At 35.2% G+C, this 20,942-nt stretch overlaps 1 protein-coding gene across 3 annotated transcripts in view; it reads right to left on the bottom strand.

The window, feature by feature from the left end:
• The window catches only part of LOC150085455 (uncharacterized), a 1,845,429-nt gene that overhangs the window by 1,502,328 nt on the left and 322,159 nt on the right, over positions 1-20,942 (bottom strand). For all 3 annotated transcript variants that reach the window (XM_090374043.1, XM_090374041.1, XM_090374042.1), the window contains one exon: positions 13,680-13,772. In XM_090374043.1, the coding sequence (XP_090230169.1) occupies positions 13,680-13,772 (93 nt within the window). The remainder of the gene's footprint in view (positions 1-13,679; positions 13,773-20,942) is intronic.

A 20,942-nucleotide genomic window follows, 5' to 3' on the forward strand; every position in this document is an offset into this window, starting at 1 on the left:
TGTCTGACAAATTTGATTGGTTATTATGATGTGGTCACAAAGGAACTGGATGCAAAAAATAATTTTGATATCGTATACTTGGATTTCAGGAAAGCTTTTGACACTGTTGCGCATGGAAGACTACTGTACAAATTGGAGCAGAATGGTATTAAGGGTAAGTTGCTACAATGGATAAAAGGATGGTTAAGTGGGAGAAGACAGAGGGTGGTAATCAATGGGTGCTGCTCTTCATGGACTAATGTTATTAGTGGAGTCCACAGGGTTCGGTGTTGGGTCCACTGTTGTTTTGTGTATTTATCAATGATATTGATGAAGGTATATCAGGCTTAATGTCGAAGTTTGCAGATGACACAAAGGTTGGCAGGGTTGTTAATGACAGTAATGGCAGTGTGCTACTGCAACAGGATCTAGATAATTTGGGCAGATGGGCTAAGAAGTGGCAACTGAAGTTCAACCTTGACAAATGCAAAGTACTGCATATGGGGAGAAGTAACCCCAGAGAAACGTACCAACTGTGTGGTACTACACTTAAGGTGGTAGAAAATGAAAAAGACCTGGGAGTAATTGTGCAGTCAGATATGAAGTTTTCTGAGCAGTGCAGACAGGCTGCTAGGGCGGGTCATGGGGTTTTGTCAATGATATATAGGAATTTTGCTAGCAGGGAAAAGGAGGTGATTCTCCCTCTGTATAAGGCAATGGTCAGGCCACGCCTTGAGTACTGCGTACAGGTCTGGAGGCCTCATTTTAGGAAGGATGTAGATTTGCTTGAGCGTGTACAGAGAAGAGCAACACGATTGGTGAGGGGAATGAAGGGATTCTCTTACCAAGAGAGGCTTAAGTTCTGCAAATTCAGTGGCTGGAGACTAGGCACCTGCGCGGTGATCTGATTGAGGTCTATAAGGCCATGAATGGGTTGAGCACGCTGAATTCTGATGGGATCCTTCCACTTGTTCAGATTACGAACCTACGGGGACATAAGTTCAAATTAAGAAAGGACAGATGTAGAATAGATGTGCGGAAATTTGCCTTTAGTCAGCGGGTGGTTAATTGCTGGAACAAACTTCCATCTGTCGTTGTGGAAGTTGATAGGTTAAATAAATTTAAGGAGGAACTGGACAGGTATTTGGAGGGAATGGTGTGATTTTTTTTTTTTTTTTTTTTTTTGGCTGATGCTGCATAAGCTCCTACACTTGCTTTCTTGCATCATGTGCCACTACTACTACTACTATTGTGCTGCCTCTTTATTAGGTACACCCCTGCTGTGCACACAAATGGTTTGTCCTACAACGTTGCAAGTCACATGACCACAGTTGTGGATATAAATGCAGCAGAACAACCTTTCCAGTATCAGTTAAGCGTACAAACTGTAACATGAATGGGGAAAAATAGTGATCTAACGGACTTCGAACGTGGCATGGTAGTAGGTGCAAGACGTGCTGGACAAAGCATCTCTGAAACGGCAGTTCTCCTGAACTTTTCACGCACCACAGTTTCAAGGGTGTATCGAGAATGGTGCAACAAACAGAAAACATCCTCTCAACGGCACTCCTGTGGAAGAAAATCGCTTGTTGATGAGAGTTCAGAGGAGGATGGCTAGAATTGTGCAAGCAAACAGACGGGCCACAATGTCGCACATCGTCACAATACAACCTTGGTGCGCAGAACAAAATATCGCAACGGACCACTAGTCGCACTTCGTCGCGAATGGGCTACAACAGCCGACGGCCACATCGCGTACGTTTGTTATCAATGAAAAACAAGAGAGCACGCCTCCTGTGGGAACACCACCACTGGACTATCGAAGATTGGAACAGTTGCTTGGTCTGACGAGTCCAAGTTCCTGGTGCATCATGTTGATGAAGGATCAGAATTTGGCGAAAACAACATGAATCCATGGACCCATCATGTCTGATGACTACTCTGCAAGGTGGTGGGGGGCCGTCTTATGGTGTGGGGAATGTTTTCTTGGCACACGTTGGGTCAATTGATACCCATAGATTCACGTCTGAATGCCAGATCGTACCTAAACATCGTTGCTGACCAAGTGCATCCGTTCATGTTGACAGGTTATCCTTAATCAGATGGTTACTTCCAGCAGGATAATGCGCCGGTGCACAAATCCCGAACCACTATGGAATGGTTCCAGGAACATGACTTTTCTTTATTGCAGTGGCCCACTCAGTCCCTCGATCTCAATCCTATTGAACATCTTTGGGAATGGCTAAAAAGGGCTGTTCGCTGCGAATCTCAAGGAACTGCGTGACACACTCATGTCTGCATGGTACTTCATTCTTGCACAACGTTTTCAGCATCTTGTTCAATCCATGTCTAGACGAATTCAGGCTGTTTCGAAGGCTAAAGGAGGCTCGACACGCTACTAGGTATGCGTACCTAATAAAGTGGCAGCACAGTGTAGTCAATAATTGCATTTTGTAAATAATTGCTATTCTTGCCTTTTTTTTGTACACCCTTCGAGCCGGTCGGCTGTGTAAAAGGGGTGAAAGCACACATTTTGCACAATAATAAACGGACTTAATAATAATAATATAATTGAATAGAACCAACCTACCACAGGAAATTACATAGGAAAGATATGCAGCGGCATTATTTACAAATCGATAGGACTGGGGGAGGTTCGTGAATCGCGCGTGGAAAGGCACAGAATTTGTGGTTTCGCCACTGATTTAAGACTGGAATATTATTATATGGGTATTGTCGGGAGTGTGCAAGTGAATTTAAACAACAGTATTTCTCACATTACTTCATAACGTTGTACTATCTTATCTGGAAGTATATTTCTTTCGTCACTTGTAACTCATTTAGAGAAGTCTAGATTCAAATTGTGTCAGAGACTAGAGAAACCCCCCCAGAGAAGGCCTTTCCAATCAAGCCTGTAGTTTTTGAACAGGGGTGGGGGGAAGGGTATATGACCCTCCACGTGAGTTAATTCACTTGTACAGACATAAAACACAATAAACAGCAAGATAGTGAGGCAGGTGTCAACTAACTTTTATTTTATATTCATTTGTGCAGACTCTTTCTAAATGTAGATGCGGTTAAACTAAATCAACACGGAACAGGCGCGTTTGCCTGTTTCATTTCGATTTATCTTCTAGCGAAATATGCCATCTCTGCTTTTTTTGCTCTCAAACCCACTAACACTTGGCGGGTCACTCATGATTTCAGTTATTAACTATCCAGCATCGCTCGACAACTCACTAGAAATTAATTTATCGTAAACAGAGAAATAACGGCGCGTTCCGTCTCATGCGAAAAACGGGAATACGGTTAATAAAAAAAAATAAATAAAAAGTTCAGCAGCGTCGCCACACTTCGGCAAGAAATTAATTTTAACTTATTTTTCCCATGAGTTATCAGGGATAATTTATATACATGTATAATCGCCGTGATAGGAAGTAATATTGTATTCTTTCAAATAATAAAGCTAATAATATTATATACCAATTCGTACAAATATGTTTATAGGCGCAAATTAACCCCAGGGGCTCACATCTGGTGAGTATGGGCTTGACACACCCAGGGTCCTGAGCTGGATATAATCATTCTCTCTCTCTCTCTCTCTCTCTCTCTCTCTCTCTCTCAAGGTAACTCGGGAATTTTTTTTTTTTTTTGGTTGGTGCAGCATAAGCCTCAGGCTTCCTTGCACCATATGGCTAATAATAATAATAAAGCCGTATAGAAATTACACGGCGCACGAAGACAATGCGTTCCTAAATAAATACTGTAGGACATATCTAGCGCCACCTTAGAGTGATGCCTGATGACAAATGTCCATAATGCTACTCCCCCATCGCTGCGTACGTTGGGTCACTGTATTCATGCGGTACAATTAACGAGCTAACTTCAATTGCGGATATGTGTAAATAAACCACTGAATATTAAAATAATTCCATAAAGGTGAGCGTTGGCGCAGTTCGCTTAGCCAATTCAATGTTAGCGCCATCTTTCGTCTAACAGACGAATAATATTAGCACTAAAATATTATCTGCAATTAAAGTAAAATTATAAAGGTAAATAATTATCCAGTAAAATTCCTATCATCCGAAATTTTTGGTTTTATTCTTCCCTTAATTTCACTCAAAGAAACTGACACATTTATATATAAAAATACAAAATTATCCCATAAATATAAAATCACGATGTGACTTATAAGAAACCATTATTAATGAAACAAACTGTGTGCGTTAGCTGCACTTGCTCTTCATACGATCGAAGTTTCGACTTTCCCTTCAGATCGCTACTACATAGGGGAATTGTAATAACTGAAGGCGAGATAATTATGTATTGGGAGAAAATCTTTCCACGTAAAAAATATATTTATCTTTCAAACAACAAAACATCGGCAATTATTTTAAAGCAGTATAAGCATATACAGTATTTAATCTGAATACAAGTTACTGTAAATTTTTTTGTAATGTTGTGCTCGCTGAAAAACCAAAAAAAAAAAAAAAATAGCATGGGGAAAGTCTATTCCCTATCCCTGAGATCAGCTAAGTACAACGTCGATTGAAGAGACCGTTAGAAATTTCTCCTGTCATCGCCAGGACAAAAAAAAAAAAAAAAAATAATAAAATAAAATAAAAAATAATAATAATAAAACTTAGGGGGGGGGGAATAAAAAAGCCGAGTAAAGAATTGGGTAACTACATGAATTGCATTTAAATTAGGAACTACAGCTAATCACAATAAGAAACACAGCAATAAATTAACTGTACTTAATTTTTATTTGTAATTCTTTAAAAAGAAAAATCGGTCCTTGCCATATTACTATTCATCAAACGGTTAGCTGATCTGAATCTCGTGACAATTTTCTTATCCACGCACTTCATATCCATAATTCAAAATACTCTTTTCAATTATTATTTTCATTCTGGTAAAGTCAACTTTGATTAGGACAATGAACACAAACTAGTAAATGTAGAAATTTGTGAATACCATATTTTAGTGATATTAATGCAATCTGACAATTTTCTGGTTTATATCAAAAATCAACGTTTCACTTAATTTTAAAATTACAAAATTTGTCTGATCCAGGGAAAAGTATTATTTGCCTTGCATATAATTAGAAGAATGTTACAAGACCAAAAAAAAAAAAAAAAAAAAATTTCACCTGTTTAAATTATTAGTTTTATAAAAGTTATCAAAATATTTGTGATAGCTTCAAAAACCATAAAAATGACTCAATCTAAACTGAATATCATCCAATTTCACCTCTATGCATATACCTGTATACACTGTAGTTCAGTTCAACTACTTAGTTTTCTTTATAGCTGGTGCCATCTGTTGGTCAAAATATTCAACATTTGTTTGTCAAGTTCTGTATATTCTAGCATACAAATCAAATTCTGATGGTCCAAAAATGGCTTCAAAAATCGGTTGACTTATATGCCTGGTACAAATTTAGACCTTAAATTCATATATATATATATATATATATATATATATATATATATATATACATACATTATAAACAAACTAAACCGTTTCATACCTATTAAGAAATATTGCTCAAGGTTTAGGCCTAAATGTTTGTCAAATGAACTAATGAGACTCATGGAGAAGAAAAACGAATGGGATGCATATAAATTATCAGGCGACACAGAAGACTATGATATATATATAAGCTAGTCTGTAATCAAGTCAAAGGAAGTTAGGCAGGCGAAGACAGATTACGAAATATCTTTGGCAAAGGATGCTAAGAAAAACAGCAAGGATTTCTTTACTTATATAAACTCTAAAAGGAAGGGGATGAATATGATTGGTCCACTTGATACCGACAGTTCGACTGTTGATGATCCTGCTCAAATGGCAAACAAACTGAATGAGTATTTTGCATCTACATTCGCACATTAAGGTTTGAAAATGCCACAAGGTTATCAAATTGTAGCAGGGTGCTTAATGATTTTGTTATAACTGAGAACAAAGTGGAGGAGAAATTGTTTGAAGTTAAATATAAGAAAGGCACCTGGGGGTGGATGGAATCTATCAGCGACAAAGGAAGTAAGCAAACTCTTAGCTATAATTATGAGAGCATCCTGACTCAGGGGAGGTCCCCACGGACTGGGGATGTGCAAATGTGTCCTCAATTCACAAAGGGTGACACGAGTAATTACAGACCAGTTAGTTTAACTTCTGTTCCGGGTAAAATAATGGAGTCACTGGTTAAAGATGCACTGCAGGATCATCTAGACAAGACTGCAGCAATAATTCAGACACAGCATGGGTTTGTTAAGGGAAAGTCTGGTCTGACAAATTTTATTGGTTATTATGATGTGGTTACAAAGGAACTGGATGCAAAAAATAATTTTGATATCATATACTTGGATTTCAGGAAAGCTTTTTACACTGTTGCGCATGGAAGACTACTGTACAAATTGGAGCAAAATGGTATTAAGGGTAAGTTGCTACAATGGATAAAAGGATGGTTGAGTGCAAGAAGACAGAGGGTGGTAATCAATGGGTGCTGCTCTTCGTGGACTAATGTTATTAGTGGAGTCCTACAGGGTACGGTGTTGGGTCCACTGTTGTTTTGTACATTTATCAATGATATTGATGAAGGTATATCAGGCTTAGTATCGAAGTTTGCAGTTGATACAAAGGTTGGCAGGGTTGTTAATGACAGTAATGGCAGTGTGTTACTGCAACAGGATCTAGAAAATTTGGGCAGATGGGCTGAGAAGTGGCAATTGAAGTTTAACCTTGACAAATGCAAAGGTAGATGACTTTCAATCAACCGGTGAAATACCACCACTTTGCTTATTGGAGGCTCGAAGTGGTGAAACCCATGTTTAGTCTCTAGAGCAAAGTTTCGGCATCCCCCCCTCCCCACATACTTCTCTTTCAACCCATGCATGGTACTAAGTACTATAGGTTTTGATACCTTTCGTGTTTGAGGTTTTCATAAAAAAAAAAAAAAAAATATGGGTAGAGGTAACCCCAGAGAAACGTACCAACTGTGTGGTACTACACTTAAGGTGTTAGAAAATGAAAAAGACCTGGGACTAATTGTGCAATCAGATATGAAATTTTCTGAGCAATGCATACAGGCTGCATGGGCAGGTCATGGGGTGTTGTCAATGATATACAGGAATTTTGCTAGCAGGGAAAAGGAGGTGATTGTCCCTCTGTATAGGGCAATGGTCAGGCCACGCCTTGAGTACTGCGTGCAGGTCTGGAGGCCTCATTTTAGGAAGGTTGTAGATTTGCTTGAGCATGTACAGAGAAGGGCAACAACCTTGGTAAGGGGAATGAAGCGATTCTCTTACCAGGTGAGGCTTAAGTTCTGCAAATTGCAGCAGCTGGAGACTAGGCACCTGTGAGGTGATCTGATTGAGGTGTATAAGGCCTTGAATGGGTTGAGCATGCTGAATTCTGATGGGATTCTTCCACTTGTTCAGATTACGAACCTAAGGGTGCATAAATTGAAATTGAGGAAGGACAGATATAGAATAAATGTGCGGAAATTTGCCTTTAGCCAGTGGGTAGTTAATTGCTGGAACAAACTTCCATCTGTCGTTGTGGAAGTTGATAGGTTAAATAAATTTAAGGAGGAACTGGGCAAATATTTAGAGGGGATTGTTTTGTATTTTTTTTTTATTTTTTTAATTATTATTTATTTTTTTTGTTTTGGCTGATTCTGCATAAGCTCAAAATTGCTTTCTTGCATCACATGCCACTACTACTACTACTCCTACCATCATATGTTCCAGTGCATAAGTTGAATTTCTAGAGCTAAAAATTCATATAAAATTTTATTGTCAACTCCACCCAACCTTTTTCATGAATGGGCACAAAAGTCCTTGCTAGAAACTACGTTTGCTATTTTTTTTTGTTCTGATAATAAAGATCAGTTTTAAACAACAAATCCTTTTACTTAAAATAAAACATTCAAGACTGTCAATTTCTTATAGCAAATGTGCTATAATAAAGAGAGAGTGCTGTCATATTGAAGCACTGCTTACAGAGAAGTAATTTGCAGTACGGTACTAAACAAGCAACAAAGAATGACTTGGTATAAAAGCTTCTACATACATACATACAGACCACCAATAAGATTAATGTCACATCACCACCGATGCCCGTAGGCTTTAGTTTCATGACATATGTGGGAGTACTGTATACTTACAGCTTTCTTTACTATTTACTGTGCCACGTAAAAAATATAATAAGGTAAACTTTTAATAGAAAGAGCAGAAATAATTGAATTACAAAAGAGATAGTGGTTCGCGATGAAATTTTACTGTAATATATCACTGCATGAGATGAAAAGATGACTGTTAAAAAGGGAGGATCAACTCATATGGCAAATATATAAATAAGAATGAATTTTCAAAACAAAAGAATAGAGGTCACCTTATAGCACTGGAATATATGGCAACTTTAATTTTTAATCTGATAAACAAATTTGCAGAAAAAATAATTTCTGCATCACTGTATTCAAATTGATTAATTACACTAAAATTAAATTAATGATATTGAAGATTATCTTATTCTTCCAAGTACCTTACCTTCCCCAGCCATCAGAATATCAACTGCCATAAGATGATATGGATTTAATATTCAAGATAGAACACAATTCCCTTAACTATGGGTTTTCTGGCAAAGCATTACTTTAAAAAAAACAGCATTCACACTTTTCCCAGTCATTTTCTCCAAAAAAATTGTGCAATTGCTCAAGGACTGTTTCTGAGTATTCCTAATTCGCTGTCGGATCATATAAATTCATATTGTACAATGCCCTGTGAGTCAAAAAAATATGATAATCATTGATCTTCACATTTGATCAAGACTGCCTTGCTTTTTGGGCTTTGGAGATGAGTCTTCCACTGAGCAGACTGGAGCTTTGTTTCCTGGTCATTACAATATATCCAAGATATGATGGAAAAAACAAAGTGTGAGTCAGCAACAGTATGTTGACAAAGATCCTGACATGAGAGAGCTCACTGCATTCTGTGATCAGTTGATTAACATGTTGTATAAGGAATACTAACAACTTTATGTATAGTTAAACATTGATCACACACACACACACACACACACACACACACACACACACACACACACACACACACACACACTTATGATCTTTACATTTTCAAATCACTGGTTTTTGAAGCTGAAAGACAGCCAGGGTATCTTCAACGGACAAGCAACTCTCTCCAAACTTTGCAAACCACTGAAAAGTCTTCAGAGGATACATAACATCTTTTCTGAAAGAGGTTGGTTCCACCCCTTCCACAAATTCTCTGGGGTTCTTATTGCACTTTTCCCTAATTTGAAATGAAATCTGATGCATGTTTGCTGCTCAGTAAAATCACTCATTTTAAAATATGATAAAACACATAAATCACCTTCTACTCAACACATGCTAATTCATAATGATTGCAGATAAATGGGCAATTCATGCATTACTATGTCTACATTAGTTACTGAACATGTAACAAGTTGCAACAATGCCATAATTTCAAGATACAAAATCACCCCCACCAAAATTTTTTGATTATGCTTAGTACACATATTGAAATGGAACAGTGTTATATCAGAATGCACTCCTGTCCATTCTAAGCCTGTTCTGAACTTTTGTTTTTTTAATTAAAAAAACAACCAAAAGCCACCTCAAATTAGCATTTTGAAAACATTTCTCTGGAGGAAGGACTCCTTCTGCAGAAGCCCATATACAAATATGCCCTCAAATTTATGAAATATATCCCTAGTCTGTCATTAAATAGCAGGTAGTCTTGATTAGCAAGGCAGTTCCCAGTTTCCATTCAGTGTTAAAAAAAGATAAAACACTGAACATTTAAAACAGCAAAATTGTCTGTGAAACAAATTAGTAATATGGAGGACTATCTTGGTTTTACCCAGATATTGGCAAGCCAGCAGAATGAAAATTAATGCATATTTAATTGATATTTTGTTTAAAAGGATTGCTTCTCTAGACAATTTATGGTTAAGGGAAGTTTGTTAAGTATCAAGACAGAGCATTAGGTATGCAATACTAACTTGGATATTAAGACCATAAGGTTACTTACAGCAGCCTAAATTCTTCGGGCAGCCAAATACCTAGAGAGCCAAAATAATGCTCACTATGTCCAACTTTCATAAGCACTATTAGCTTTTGGTATATTACATATTCATTAAATTTAAATTATACAACATATGTTTCACTGACTGCTGAGATTTGACAGTTCATTAGTGATTAAAACTAGTTTTCTTATATCTTTGATAAAAATAAAATAAAATACACAGTGTCTAGTTAGAAAGAAATTAACACCAATTATAAAATAGTTTTGACAGATCAAAAGATTAATAAATTTTTTTAGTTATAAACGTATTTTAGTGTTTCATGATGTGCTCTTTTGCACAGTGAATGTCTGGTTATGCAGGAGTTAACTCTAGATTTTGTACCACTGCTCAACAATGCTCTCTAGATCTGTACATGTCACTGGTTTAACTCTTCCATTTGATGGATGATTTAAACATCATGATAAAGGTGGACATGGCAGATACATGAGAATGGAAGAAGTTGCACTAAGCAACATATCCCAACTGCATCTTTCCATCTGTGTAGGACAATGGTGCTGTCCTCATGTAGGTACTGTTTTCATGATGCAGAATGGGTTTCTCTTTATTCTAGAGGGCTCTATCGCTTGTAGGGTGAATCTGGATTAATCTGGTTCATCCTATAATGCTGAAAATATACTCAGATTGCAATGAACTGTTCCAAACTGGCTCACAAGATGCATATTGTACAGAAGTGCTTGAGCAGTATGAGCATACAAGGCTGCACAATCACCAGGTATGTGTCCCATTAACTAGCAGGTGCCCTGGCTAAGGTCAATAATAAAAGATGTTTTTTTTGGGAAATTTTCATTTTTAAAAAAATGAAAATTTTAGTACTCCTCAAGAATGATAAAAGCTCCTCCCTCCCAACTACCTCATTATTTTTATTGCAGATATACAACCATTAAAAACTTGTTTAAGGCTTGTTTCAGAGTAAAATGAGTTTTGCATTTCTCAAATGAGAACTTACCTTTAAGACAGCCAGGAAAATAATTTTTTGGATAACAAGACAGTTTTTCCTAAACATATCACAGAAGGTCAGAAAATAATTTTTTAAAATTTCCTATTTTCAACAATTTCTTGCCATTTCTACATAAAAAAAAAAAAAAAACCCGGGCTGAAGTTTGCAAGCAAAGCAAACATCAGACTAATTCAATTGGCACTAATTGCCACGGGTATGTACAAGTCAAATGTTATAAATGCTCTTTAAAGTTAATTGTGCATAACTGTTATGCAAATAGGATAATTCAAAAATTCTTACACAAGGGGTACGATCAGCTTTCAAAAGTTTTATTTTTAAAAGATTCTTTTCAAGCACACCATAACTACAGGTGCAGATCACCAAATTTTGTCCAATATAGTATAACAAAGGTTCAGAACTCCCCTCGCAACAATAGCAACACTGTATTACACACTTTTTTTTTTTTTTTTTAAATTTGTCTTCAATGATTTTTCTTCTCAGAGTAATTTTATATTATTATTATACTAGCTATAGCTAGTCACTAATAGTAGTAATAAAATATTAAAAGCCCGAGATGCTAAAAATGGTTTCAACTGAGAAAAAAACATTTACTCTATAATATGATAGACATTAAAAAGTTCCTTATAAAGCAGGTAGAATTCAAAGGCTCTTCTTCAATGACCCCATATAATTTATGCTCATATTATTTTTATTATGTTGTATTAAGCTCAACAATACCACATCACTATTCACTGTATAACTTACTTCTATATTCTGGATTGCTAAGGCATTCATAACGTTCTACACCAATATATTAAAATACAAGAATACTTATTGCAAAATGATTGCACATTCATAAAAACTGATTTTAAGTACTATTAATTTGAAATATATTATTTTATTTATTTATTTATTTTTTTTTTTTTTTCAAATCACTTATAGCTTTCAATTGTTCAGAAAAGGCTTTGGTACAAAAATATTTAAAATTTCGCACATAATATAATCCATGCATATAATTTTCAGCTTAACTCAGAAACCAAAATATCACATATGACATACAAAATCCAATAACAATAGTTAAAATTAAAAACTTATAAATGAATAAACATGAATGAATGAATAAACATGATATAATAATTATACAGTATATATTTTAGAAATTTAAATTATAATCTTTCTGCTAAGACTGTTAACAACAAATATTGATTTTGCTTAAGGAAAGAAAAGATAAGAGATCAGGGGTGACAGTACCACATCACTATTCATTGTATAACTTATTTTTATATTCTGTATTGCTAAGGCATCCATGAGGTCTGACCCCTAACACGCACGTGTGTGTGTGTGTGTGTGTGTGTGTGTGTGTGTGTGTGTGTGTGTGTGTGTGTGTGTGTGTGTGTGTGTGTGTGTGTGTGTGTGTGTGTGTTTTAATGGCACAAGGGCTGCTAAGGCCATTTTGTGCCGGTGTGGCTTCAAAAATTTTGTAAAGTAATATATTGCATCATTATTAATCTTATTCATTAAATATCAACACAACTGGATTTTGACAATTTCAAGACTGAAAAGATTTCAATATACATCAAAATTTCTATAGTCTGCAAATATTTATCTCCATTTCAGATCACAATCTCACCTAATGCCAAACAAATTAAGTTAGAACTGTGAGCAAAAGCAATGATAACAGTATCCTTTTAGACTGTAAGAGCTTTATTTATTCAATTGCAAATTAAGAAATAAAAGTTGTTTCTTTATTTGTAAATGTTAAGACAAATTAAAATTACATTTATACCTGCTTAAATCAAAATTGGAATAAAGCAAACAGAAGTCAAATAAATATCTATACCAGGTACCAGCAAATAGTCGCATTTCATTCACTATTTCCTGGTCACTGGTAGATATACTATTTGACTCCAAAAAATATAATTTAAAAATTTTCTGGAGAACACTGATGCCAGAAATCTCATTAATTACTTGCCTGATTAATTTTTTAAGTTTACTTCAATTTTTATGTCCACTTAATTTTTTTTAATAATAAAAAATTTTATTTAAAACAGAGATACTTGTATAACAATTGTGATGGATCAGTGAAGACTGATCCATCACAATCACTGATCAAGTTCAGCATGAACACTGGTTGCCTTATGCTGACTTTTTCGTTCTGCATAAATACTTTAGATATCTAATATCCATATTACTATTAATTATAATATCCATATTATGCATTAATATGCCTGTAACAGCAGTAAATTACATGAAAAAATAGGAATATATTTCTAATTATTTAATAAACAATCTAAAAAAGAAATGAATTCTGATATAAAAAAAGAATACTAATTATCCACCCCCCCCCCCTTCCTCACACTTTAACAGACAGATTTACCAAAATTCTTGATGATTTTTTCCTCTTGATCTTTTGATTTTCTATACTCTAATAATTATTACATTTTGTCCTCAATTAAACTATAATGCATATCAATTAATGAGCAATTTATAAGTAATAAAAAAAATGAATAAAAATGCCTGAATATGCTTATAAACAGTGAATAATTGAGGATAGCTGCTATAAATGAAAACCTAGTTATAAATTTGAATACTGCAATGTTCTCAACTGGATCTGATTTAAATTCCTGGAACTTACCTGGAAATGCAGAATAATGGTCCATATCAATCCTAAGGTTAGTTTGGGATTTCCATCAACTATGTCTTCAGCTCTAATATTTACCAGCTTGATCTACAAATAAAAAGTAATGATAACAATTCAAATACATAACTACAAACGTTAGCTTTATAAAACATATATACAAAAGTGTAAAAAGATGCAGGAATGCAAATCTATTCAATTTAAACTATACTGCATTAAGAGTGTAAGATATTATTTTCAGCAGCACTTACAAAAGTACATCAAAAGTTGCTGGATTTGTGAAATCAAATGCAAGAGGATAAAGAATAGAGTATAATTAAAAAGAATAAAGGGTTTCATCTACAAGGAACTCTCTTATCAGGAACCATAAAGCACCAGCATCTGGAAAAAAAAAAAAAAAAAAAAAAACACAGGGGACAGCATTCTAATAATTGCTAAAACCTGCAGTAAGGTTGGGCTGAAAGGGTGTGGCCATATGCATGATGAAGACAGAAATGCACAATGCTACCCATCAATGATAATTGTTTCATCCATTTTTGAATTGAGAGATATTTGTTTTACATTTTATCAGCCACACCTAATAGTGAAACTAATGTATTTGTGCACAAAATTACACAGAAACAAAATTTTTTTAGAGGCTAAGTATTATTACCTTTTTTAACATTTGTAAAGACTTCACATGGCCAGTTTTTTGCCCTATGACACATGAAAATTAATATTTTTATTTCAGTGTTTCGGCACACAGACTAGAAAAGATTTGCCATCATTGCTTCTCAATGCTATGGAAACCACAATCAAAGAATTTATCCAGTTGGAACTAAAGAATTAAGAAAACCTTGGAAGAATTTCATTAACGAATACCCCATCATTAGCCACTCATTCAAATCCAGTCCTATGGAGATTTTTAAAGTTTACTGAAATATTATGCCCCCTTGGTTTTACTCGATGCCAGTGCCTTTCAGTTCCTGACAAGATAAGTTTCCAACAGATAAAATCACCTTTATTTTATTTAATGGTATCCTTTCCATATTTAATTTGTAAAAATACATAACTTTTTTTTTGCAGCTTATATGATCATCCCAGGCAAACATTACTTATTTTTCCATACATTAGCACCTATAGCAAAAGGAAACCAAAAGAAAAGAGAAAAATATTGGCAAAACCAAAGAAAATTTGTTTGCCAAATAAATGGTTAAACAAAATGATGCTTCACTGATATTATTATTCACCTCACTATTTTACATCTACTTTTGTAAAGAACAGAGCAGCATGTGAAAGAAGAGAGCAGTATTACAATCACCAGTAGAAAATAAATCAAAACAAGAAATAAAACTCCACTAAGAAATTACAGCACCTCAGATGCCATTGTGTTCTAGTAGGTCTCTCACTTATAGCTCATTACATTTAAAAACAGAATTCAATGTGGGTTCATAAATGTCATCAGGAAACAGCAATTTAGCTTTGTGTTTGGTGCAGGAAAACTCTTTCCTCTACTTAGAGATCAGTTAAATTCAAATGAATTCCACGTGAAGTACATCTTCCATACAACTTGAGAATATATTCTTTACTAGAGATAAGTAACAGAACAGTGAATTTACTAAAGAATATTAGTGGTAAATATAAATAAAAATAATTCTTAACACAAACTGCTCTTTTCCTAATATTTATAAACTATATAAAATTTGTCTTTTGATCAGTTTGAACATTTCCCATAAAAAAAGAGAGAGAGAGAAAGTACCTACAAAAGACAGCTATAACCTTCTTTAACAGATTCAGCTACACAAGCTCTTGCAAGATTAAATCCAAATGCATTTTCTGACTTCATAATTAAAGCCAAGGCCAAAGCCATTATTTCTAAAAATCAAGTACAATTATTTTATACAGAAGTACTTACACTAACGATGATGCATTAAATGACTTAATGGAGCACACATAATTCAGTATGGCATATGATATTTTCTCTGAAATGCATTTAATCTACAAGACAGTCACTTAATAACAATGAATATTAATAAGGAAGTTACGTCTATCAAAAAATTACTAAAAAACCTCCATATGAAAAGTTTTGCATAAGAAAAGGTTAATAAAGAAAGCCATATATTCAAACAGTTAGTCGCCAACGCACTGCTTAAAATAAGCATTTAGGTCTTCCTTGTGGAGCATACATGTACAGAGAAGGGCAACAAGATTGGTGAGGGGAATGAAGGGATCCTCTTACCAAGAGAGGCTTAAGTTCTGCAAATTGCAGTGGCTGGAGACTAGGCACCTGCGCGGTGATCTGATTGAGGTGTATAAGGCCTTGAATGGGTTCAGCACGCTGAATTCTGATGGGATCCTTCCACTTGTTCAGATTACGAACCTAAGGGGGCATAAATTCAAATTAAGAAAAGACAGATGTAGATTAGATGTGCGGAAATTTGCCTTTAGCCAGCGGGTGGTTAATTGCTGGAACAAACTTCCATCTGTCGTTGTGGAAGTTGATAGGTTGAATAAATTTAAGGAGGAACTGGACAGGCATTTGGAGGGAATGGTGTGATTTTTTTTTTTTTTTTTTTTTTGGCTGATGCTGCATAAGCTCATACACTTGCTTTCTTGCATCAAATGCCACTGCTACTACTACAATTAGTACAGAAGATTAATTCTCATGCTGCTACCTTATTAATAAAGTCAATATTTCTATACAAAAAACTTTATTGTATTTATTTTTTATTATAATGTCTGAGATAAACCGCATTACTAATGCAGAAAAAGACTATATACCAGATTAATATCATGAATTAACAGCATGAGAATATCAGCAATAGACTGATGCACAAAATGGTGTATTGCCTGTACTCCCACTGGTTTGATAATTATTGGCCAAGTAATTTAACAAAAGAATTAATTGAACCAGGAATCAATATTTATGATCCAAAATAAAATAATAGCTATACTACTGATAAAGGAATGAATGCACATGCTCATGTGTACTGTTACTAAGCAAGTTGAGATATCAACATCAGACAACTATCAAAACAGAATTATGGAATACAAGGATACTTAATTATCTACAGATCACTTTTTACAAATTGCCATCAGGCAGCATTTCAGAGCAAAATTACAGCTCAACCAACTCAAAATATGAATGCAAATAAAATTATGCACTTTCTAAGACTCAAGTCTTCTGAAGTTCCTGTATCTGATATACCTTCCAGTGATGAGTGTATACAGTGCCTAAGATTTCATCACAACAGTCAAGGTGATCCAAAAGAAGATGAGAGCCCCCCTCCTTGTCATGCACATAAATTTTACATGCCTTTAAATTGCATCTACATTCACACATGAGCAGTTATTCGGGGAGGGGAATGCCAGAGGTGAAGTAAACTCTGGCAGTGAGCTAGATGATTTTGTAATAACTGAGAGGAAAGTGGAGGAGAAATTGATGAAGATAAGCATAAAAAAAGGCACCCGGGGTGGATGGGATCTATCCAGTTATATTAAAGAAGGCAGCAAAGGAAGTAAGCAAACCCTTAGCCATAATTATGAGAGCTTCTTTGGACTCAGGGGAGGTACCCATGGACTGGAGATGTGCAAATGTGACCCCAATTCACAAAGGAGGATTCAAAGGGCAACACAAGTAATTATAGACCTGTTAGTTTAACTTCTGTTCCAGGAAAATTAATGGAGACACTGGTTAAAGAAGCACTGCAGGATCATCTAGAAGAGACTTCAGTTATAGCTCGGACACAGCATGGTTTTGTTAAGAAAAAGTCTTGCCTGACCAATCTGATTGGGATACTATGATGTGGTCACAAAGGAACTGGATGCAGGGAATAACTTTCATATCATATATTTGGATCTTAGAAAGGCTTTTAATACTGTTGCACATGAAAGACTGCTGAACAAATTGGAGCAGTGTGGCAGTGGAAGCAAATTGCTGCTATGGATAAAGGGATGGTTGAGTGGGAGAAGACAGAGTGGTAATCAATGGACACTGCTCATAGAGGACTAATGTTATTAGTGGAGTCCCTCAGGGTTCAGTGTTGGGTCCATTGTTTTCTGTATTTATAAATGATATTGATGATGGTATATCAAGCTTAATGTCCAAGTTTGCAGTCAATACGAAGGTTGGCAGGGTTGTTAAGGACACTAATGACAGTACACTGCTGCAACGGGATCTAGAAAAGTTGAGCAGATGGGCTGAGAGGTGGCAAATGAAGTTTAACACTGACAAATGTAAAAGTACTACATATGGGAAGCAGTAACCCCAGAGTAACGTGTCAACTCTGTGGTACTACACTGACAGTGGTAGAGAACGAAAAGGACCTGGGAGTAATTCTGCAGGCAGATATGAAGTTTTCTGAGTAGTGCAGATGGTCTGCAAGAGTAGCTCATGGTGTCTTGTCAAATATATACAGGAATTTTTCTAGCAGGGATAAGGAGGTGATTATCCCCTTGTATAAGGCAATGGTCAGGTCACACCTTGAATACTGTATACAGGCATGGAGGCCTCATTTTAAGAACAATGTAGAGCTGTTGGAACGAGTACAGAGAACGGCAACAAGATTAGTGAATGGAACAAACAATGGGTTGCTCTTACAAAGAAAAGATTAAGTTTTGCAAATTACAGTGTCTGGAGACTAGGCACCTGCGAAGTGATCTGATTGAGGTGTATAAAGCCTTGAATGGTTTGAGCATGCTCAATGCTGATGGGATTCTTCCTCTTGCTCAGAATAATCACCTGAGAGGGCATAAATTGAAATTGAGGAAAGCCAGTTGTAGGATAGATGTGGAAGTCTGCCTTTAGCCAGCGGGTAGTTGGTTGGTGGAACAGACTTCCATCCTTTGTTTTGGAAGTTGATAGCCTAAATAAATTTAAAGCTGAGCTGGACAGGTATTTGGAACGAACGGAGGGGCGAAATGGAAGTGGTTTTTTTTTTTTTTTTTTGGCTGATGGTGCATATGCTTGCATTATATGCCTCTACTAATGCTAATGCTCTTTATTTTGTTTACAGAGAATTCTGGCAAACTCCAATGAAAGTATTTTGTTTTGAAATTTTAATATTTTTATTTACATTTTGTTTTGAGGTTTCACATTCTTATGTGTTTATTTTCAAAAATAATTAGCACTTAAAAATACTACATAATGAGAGTATCAATCTAAAGCAGGAGTGTGCAATCCTTCCACAACCTGGGTCAAATCATAAAATATTAACATGATTTTAGGTCAAATGGAAATCCAAATATAGATAAATAATATAAACCAGTAGTTCCCAAACTCTTCTCCCCCCAGCAACCACTTGAAAGGTGCTAAGGATCTCAGTGGATCACTTAATGATTTTTCTGCTGTTATTTAAAAAATAATACAGACATATATAAAGAATTAATTACACAGGATTATATTATATAGAAAATTTACTTTATAAATAGTTTCACAGGTCACCCAAATATTTATCAGCAGGGCTCAACAAATATGGCTGCCATAGTCACTGTGGTGACTAAGAAATTCAACTTGGAAACTAGTATTTGACAGGTCAGTCTAGCCACTTTCAACAAAGGTACAGCACAAAGGACTCTTTGTACATATACTAAACTATCAACAGCAATATTTTAGAAAACAAATCTTACAGGTTGAAGAACAAAGAATAACAATCCAATCAACCATAACCAGCTTTTATTAGGACATAAATAACAAACTTTATCCATTTTAATTCATCAGAATAATATCTAAAGGTTGTTCATTCGTGAAAATATTATACTGTTTATCTTGTTGGAGTTTATATGCATGATTGTTTTAAGCCAGGTTAAATAAGCCAGGTTAATTCCCTGAGTTACAAAATTAGTTGTAAGCCAGATGTTTGTAATTCAGGGAGTTACTTTTTTTTTTTCTTTTTATGTTTTGAACTCTTTCAATTTGTATTGCTTTCAAAAGCTGATAACAGAGTAAAATCAAGTTACAATTAACTTCTCGGGGATATATGATTAATTTCACTATATCAAAATTTCATTACAGTGAATATAGTTCAAATTTATCATTAGAGAACCATTATTTATTCAAATAAGTTCTGATGAACTTTTCTTGACTTTAAAATCAATATTAAAAATAAAGAGCAAAATACACACTATAAAAGTAAACATATTTGTATAGAGATCATCTTTTAGAAAGCATATTTCACATAAGAATAAAACAGTTGCACAAAATTTTAATAAATCATACAATCAAAAAAAAAAAAAAAAAACAGAACAAAACTTACCATTAAAATTTTACATATTAGCACATTAATTTTTTGCATTAATGTTTAACTTTTGTGTATTAATATGGTGTTAGTTTAGTCAAAAATGTAAGTTCAGACTACACTAAAGCTGAATAAGTAGTGGGAGAAGACAGATTGTTTATCAATGGGCACTGTTCTTGGTCTTCTGTTATTAGTGGAATTCCCCAGTGTTCAATGCTGGACCTTGTTTTCTATATTTATTAATGATGTTGATGAAGGCACATCAGGCTTAATGTCTGAAGTTTCTACAAAATATGAAAGTTTTCCGAATGGTTAATTAGCATTAGCAAGGGCACATGATACAAGAAAGCAAGCTTATATAGCATCAGCCAAAAAAAAAAAAAAAAAAAAAAACACACACACACACACACAGACCCTTCTTATTTCACCCATCCACTCGCTCCAAATGTTTGTCCAGTTCTGCCTTGAATCTGTTTAATCTATCAACTTCCACAACGATAGATGGAAGGTTGTTCAAGAAATCAACTACCTGCTGGCTAAAGGTAAACTTCCGCACATCTATCGTACAACTGTTTTTCCTCAATTTGAATTTATGCCCTTTCAGGTGATTATTCTGAGCAAGAGGAAGAATTCCATCAGCATTGAGCATGCTCAAACCATTCAAGGCATTGTGTACACCTCAATCAGATCACCTCACAGGTGCCTAGTCTCCAGACACTTCAATTTGCAAAACTTAAGCCTTTCTTCGTAAGAGCAACCCTTTGTTCAATTCACTAATCTTGTTCCCGTTCTCTGTACTCGTTCCAACAGCTCTACATCCTTCTTAAAATGAGGCCTCCAGACCTGTATACAGTATTCAAGGTATGGCCTGACCATTGCCATATACAAGGGGATAATCACCTCCTTATCCCTTCTAGAAAAATTCCTGTATATCATTGACAAGACACCATGAGCTACTTTTGCAGACAGTCTGCACTGCTCAGAAAAATTCATATCTGCCTGCACAATTATATCCAGGTCCTTTTCACTATCTACCACAGGCGCC

Source organism: Mastigoproctus giganteus, chromosome 5, assembly GCF_048544385.1.
Source record: "Mastigoproctus giganteus isolate SK-2022 chromosome 5, ASM4854438v1, whole genome shotgun sequence".
Taxonomy (NCBI): Eukaryota; Metazoa; Arthropoda; class Arachnida; order Uropygi; family Thelyphonidae; genus Mastigoproctus; species Mastigoproctus giganteus.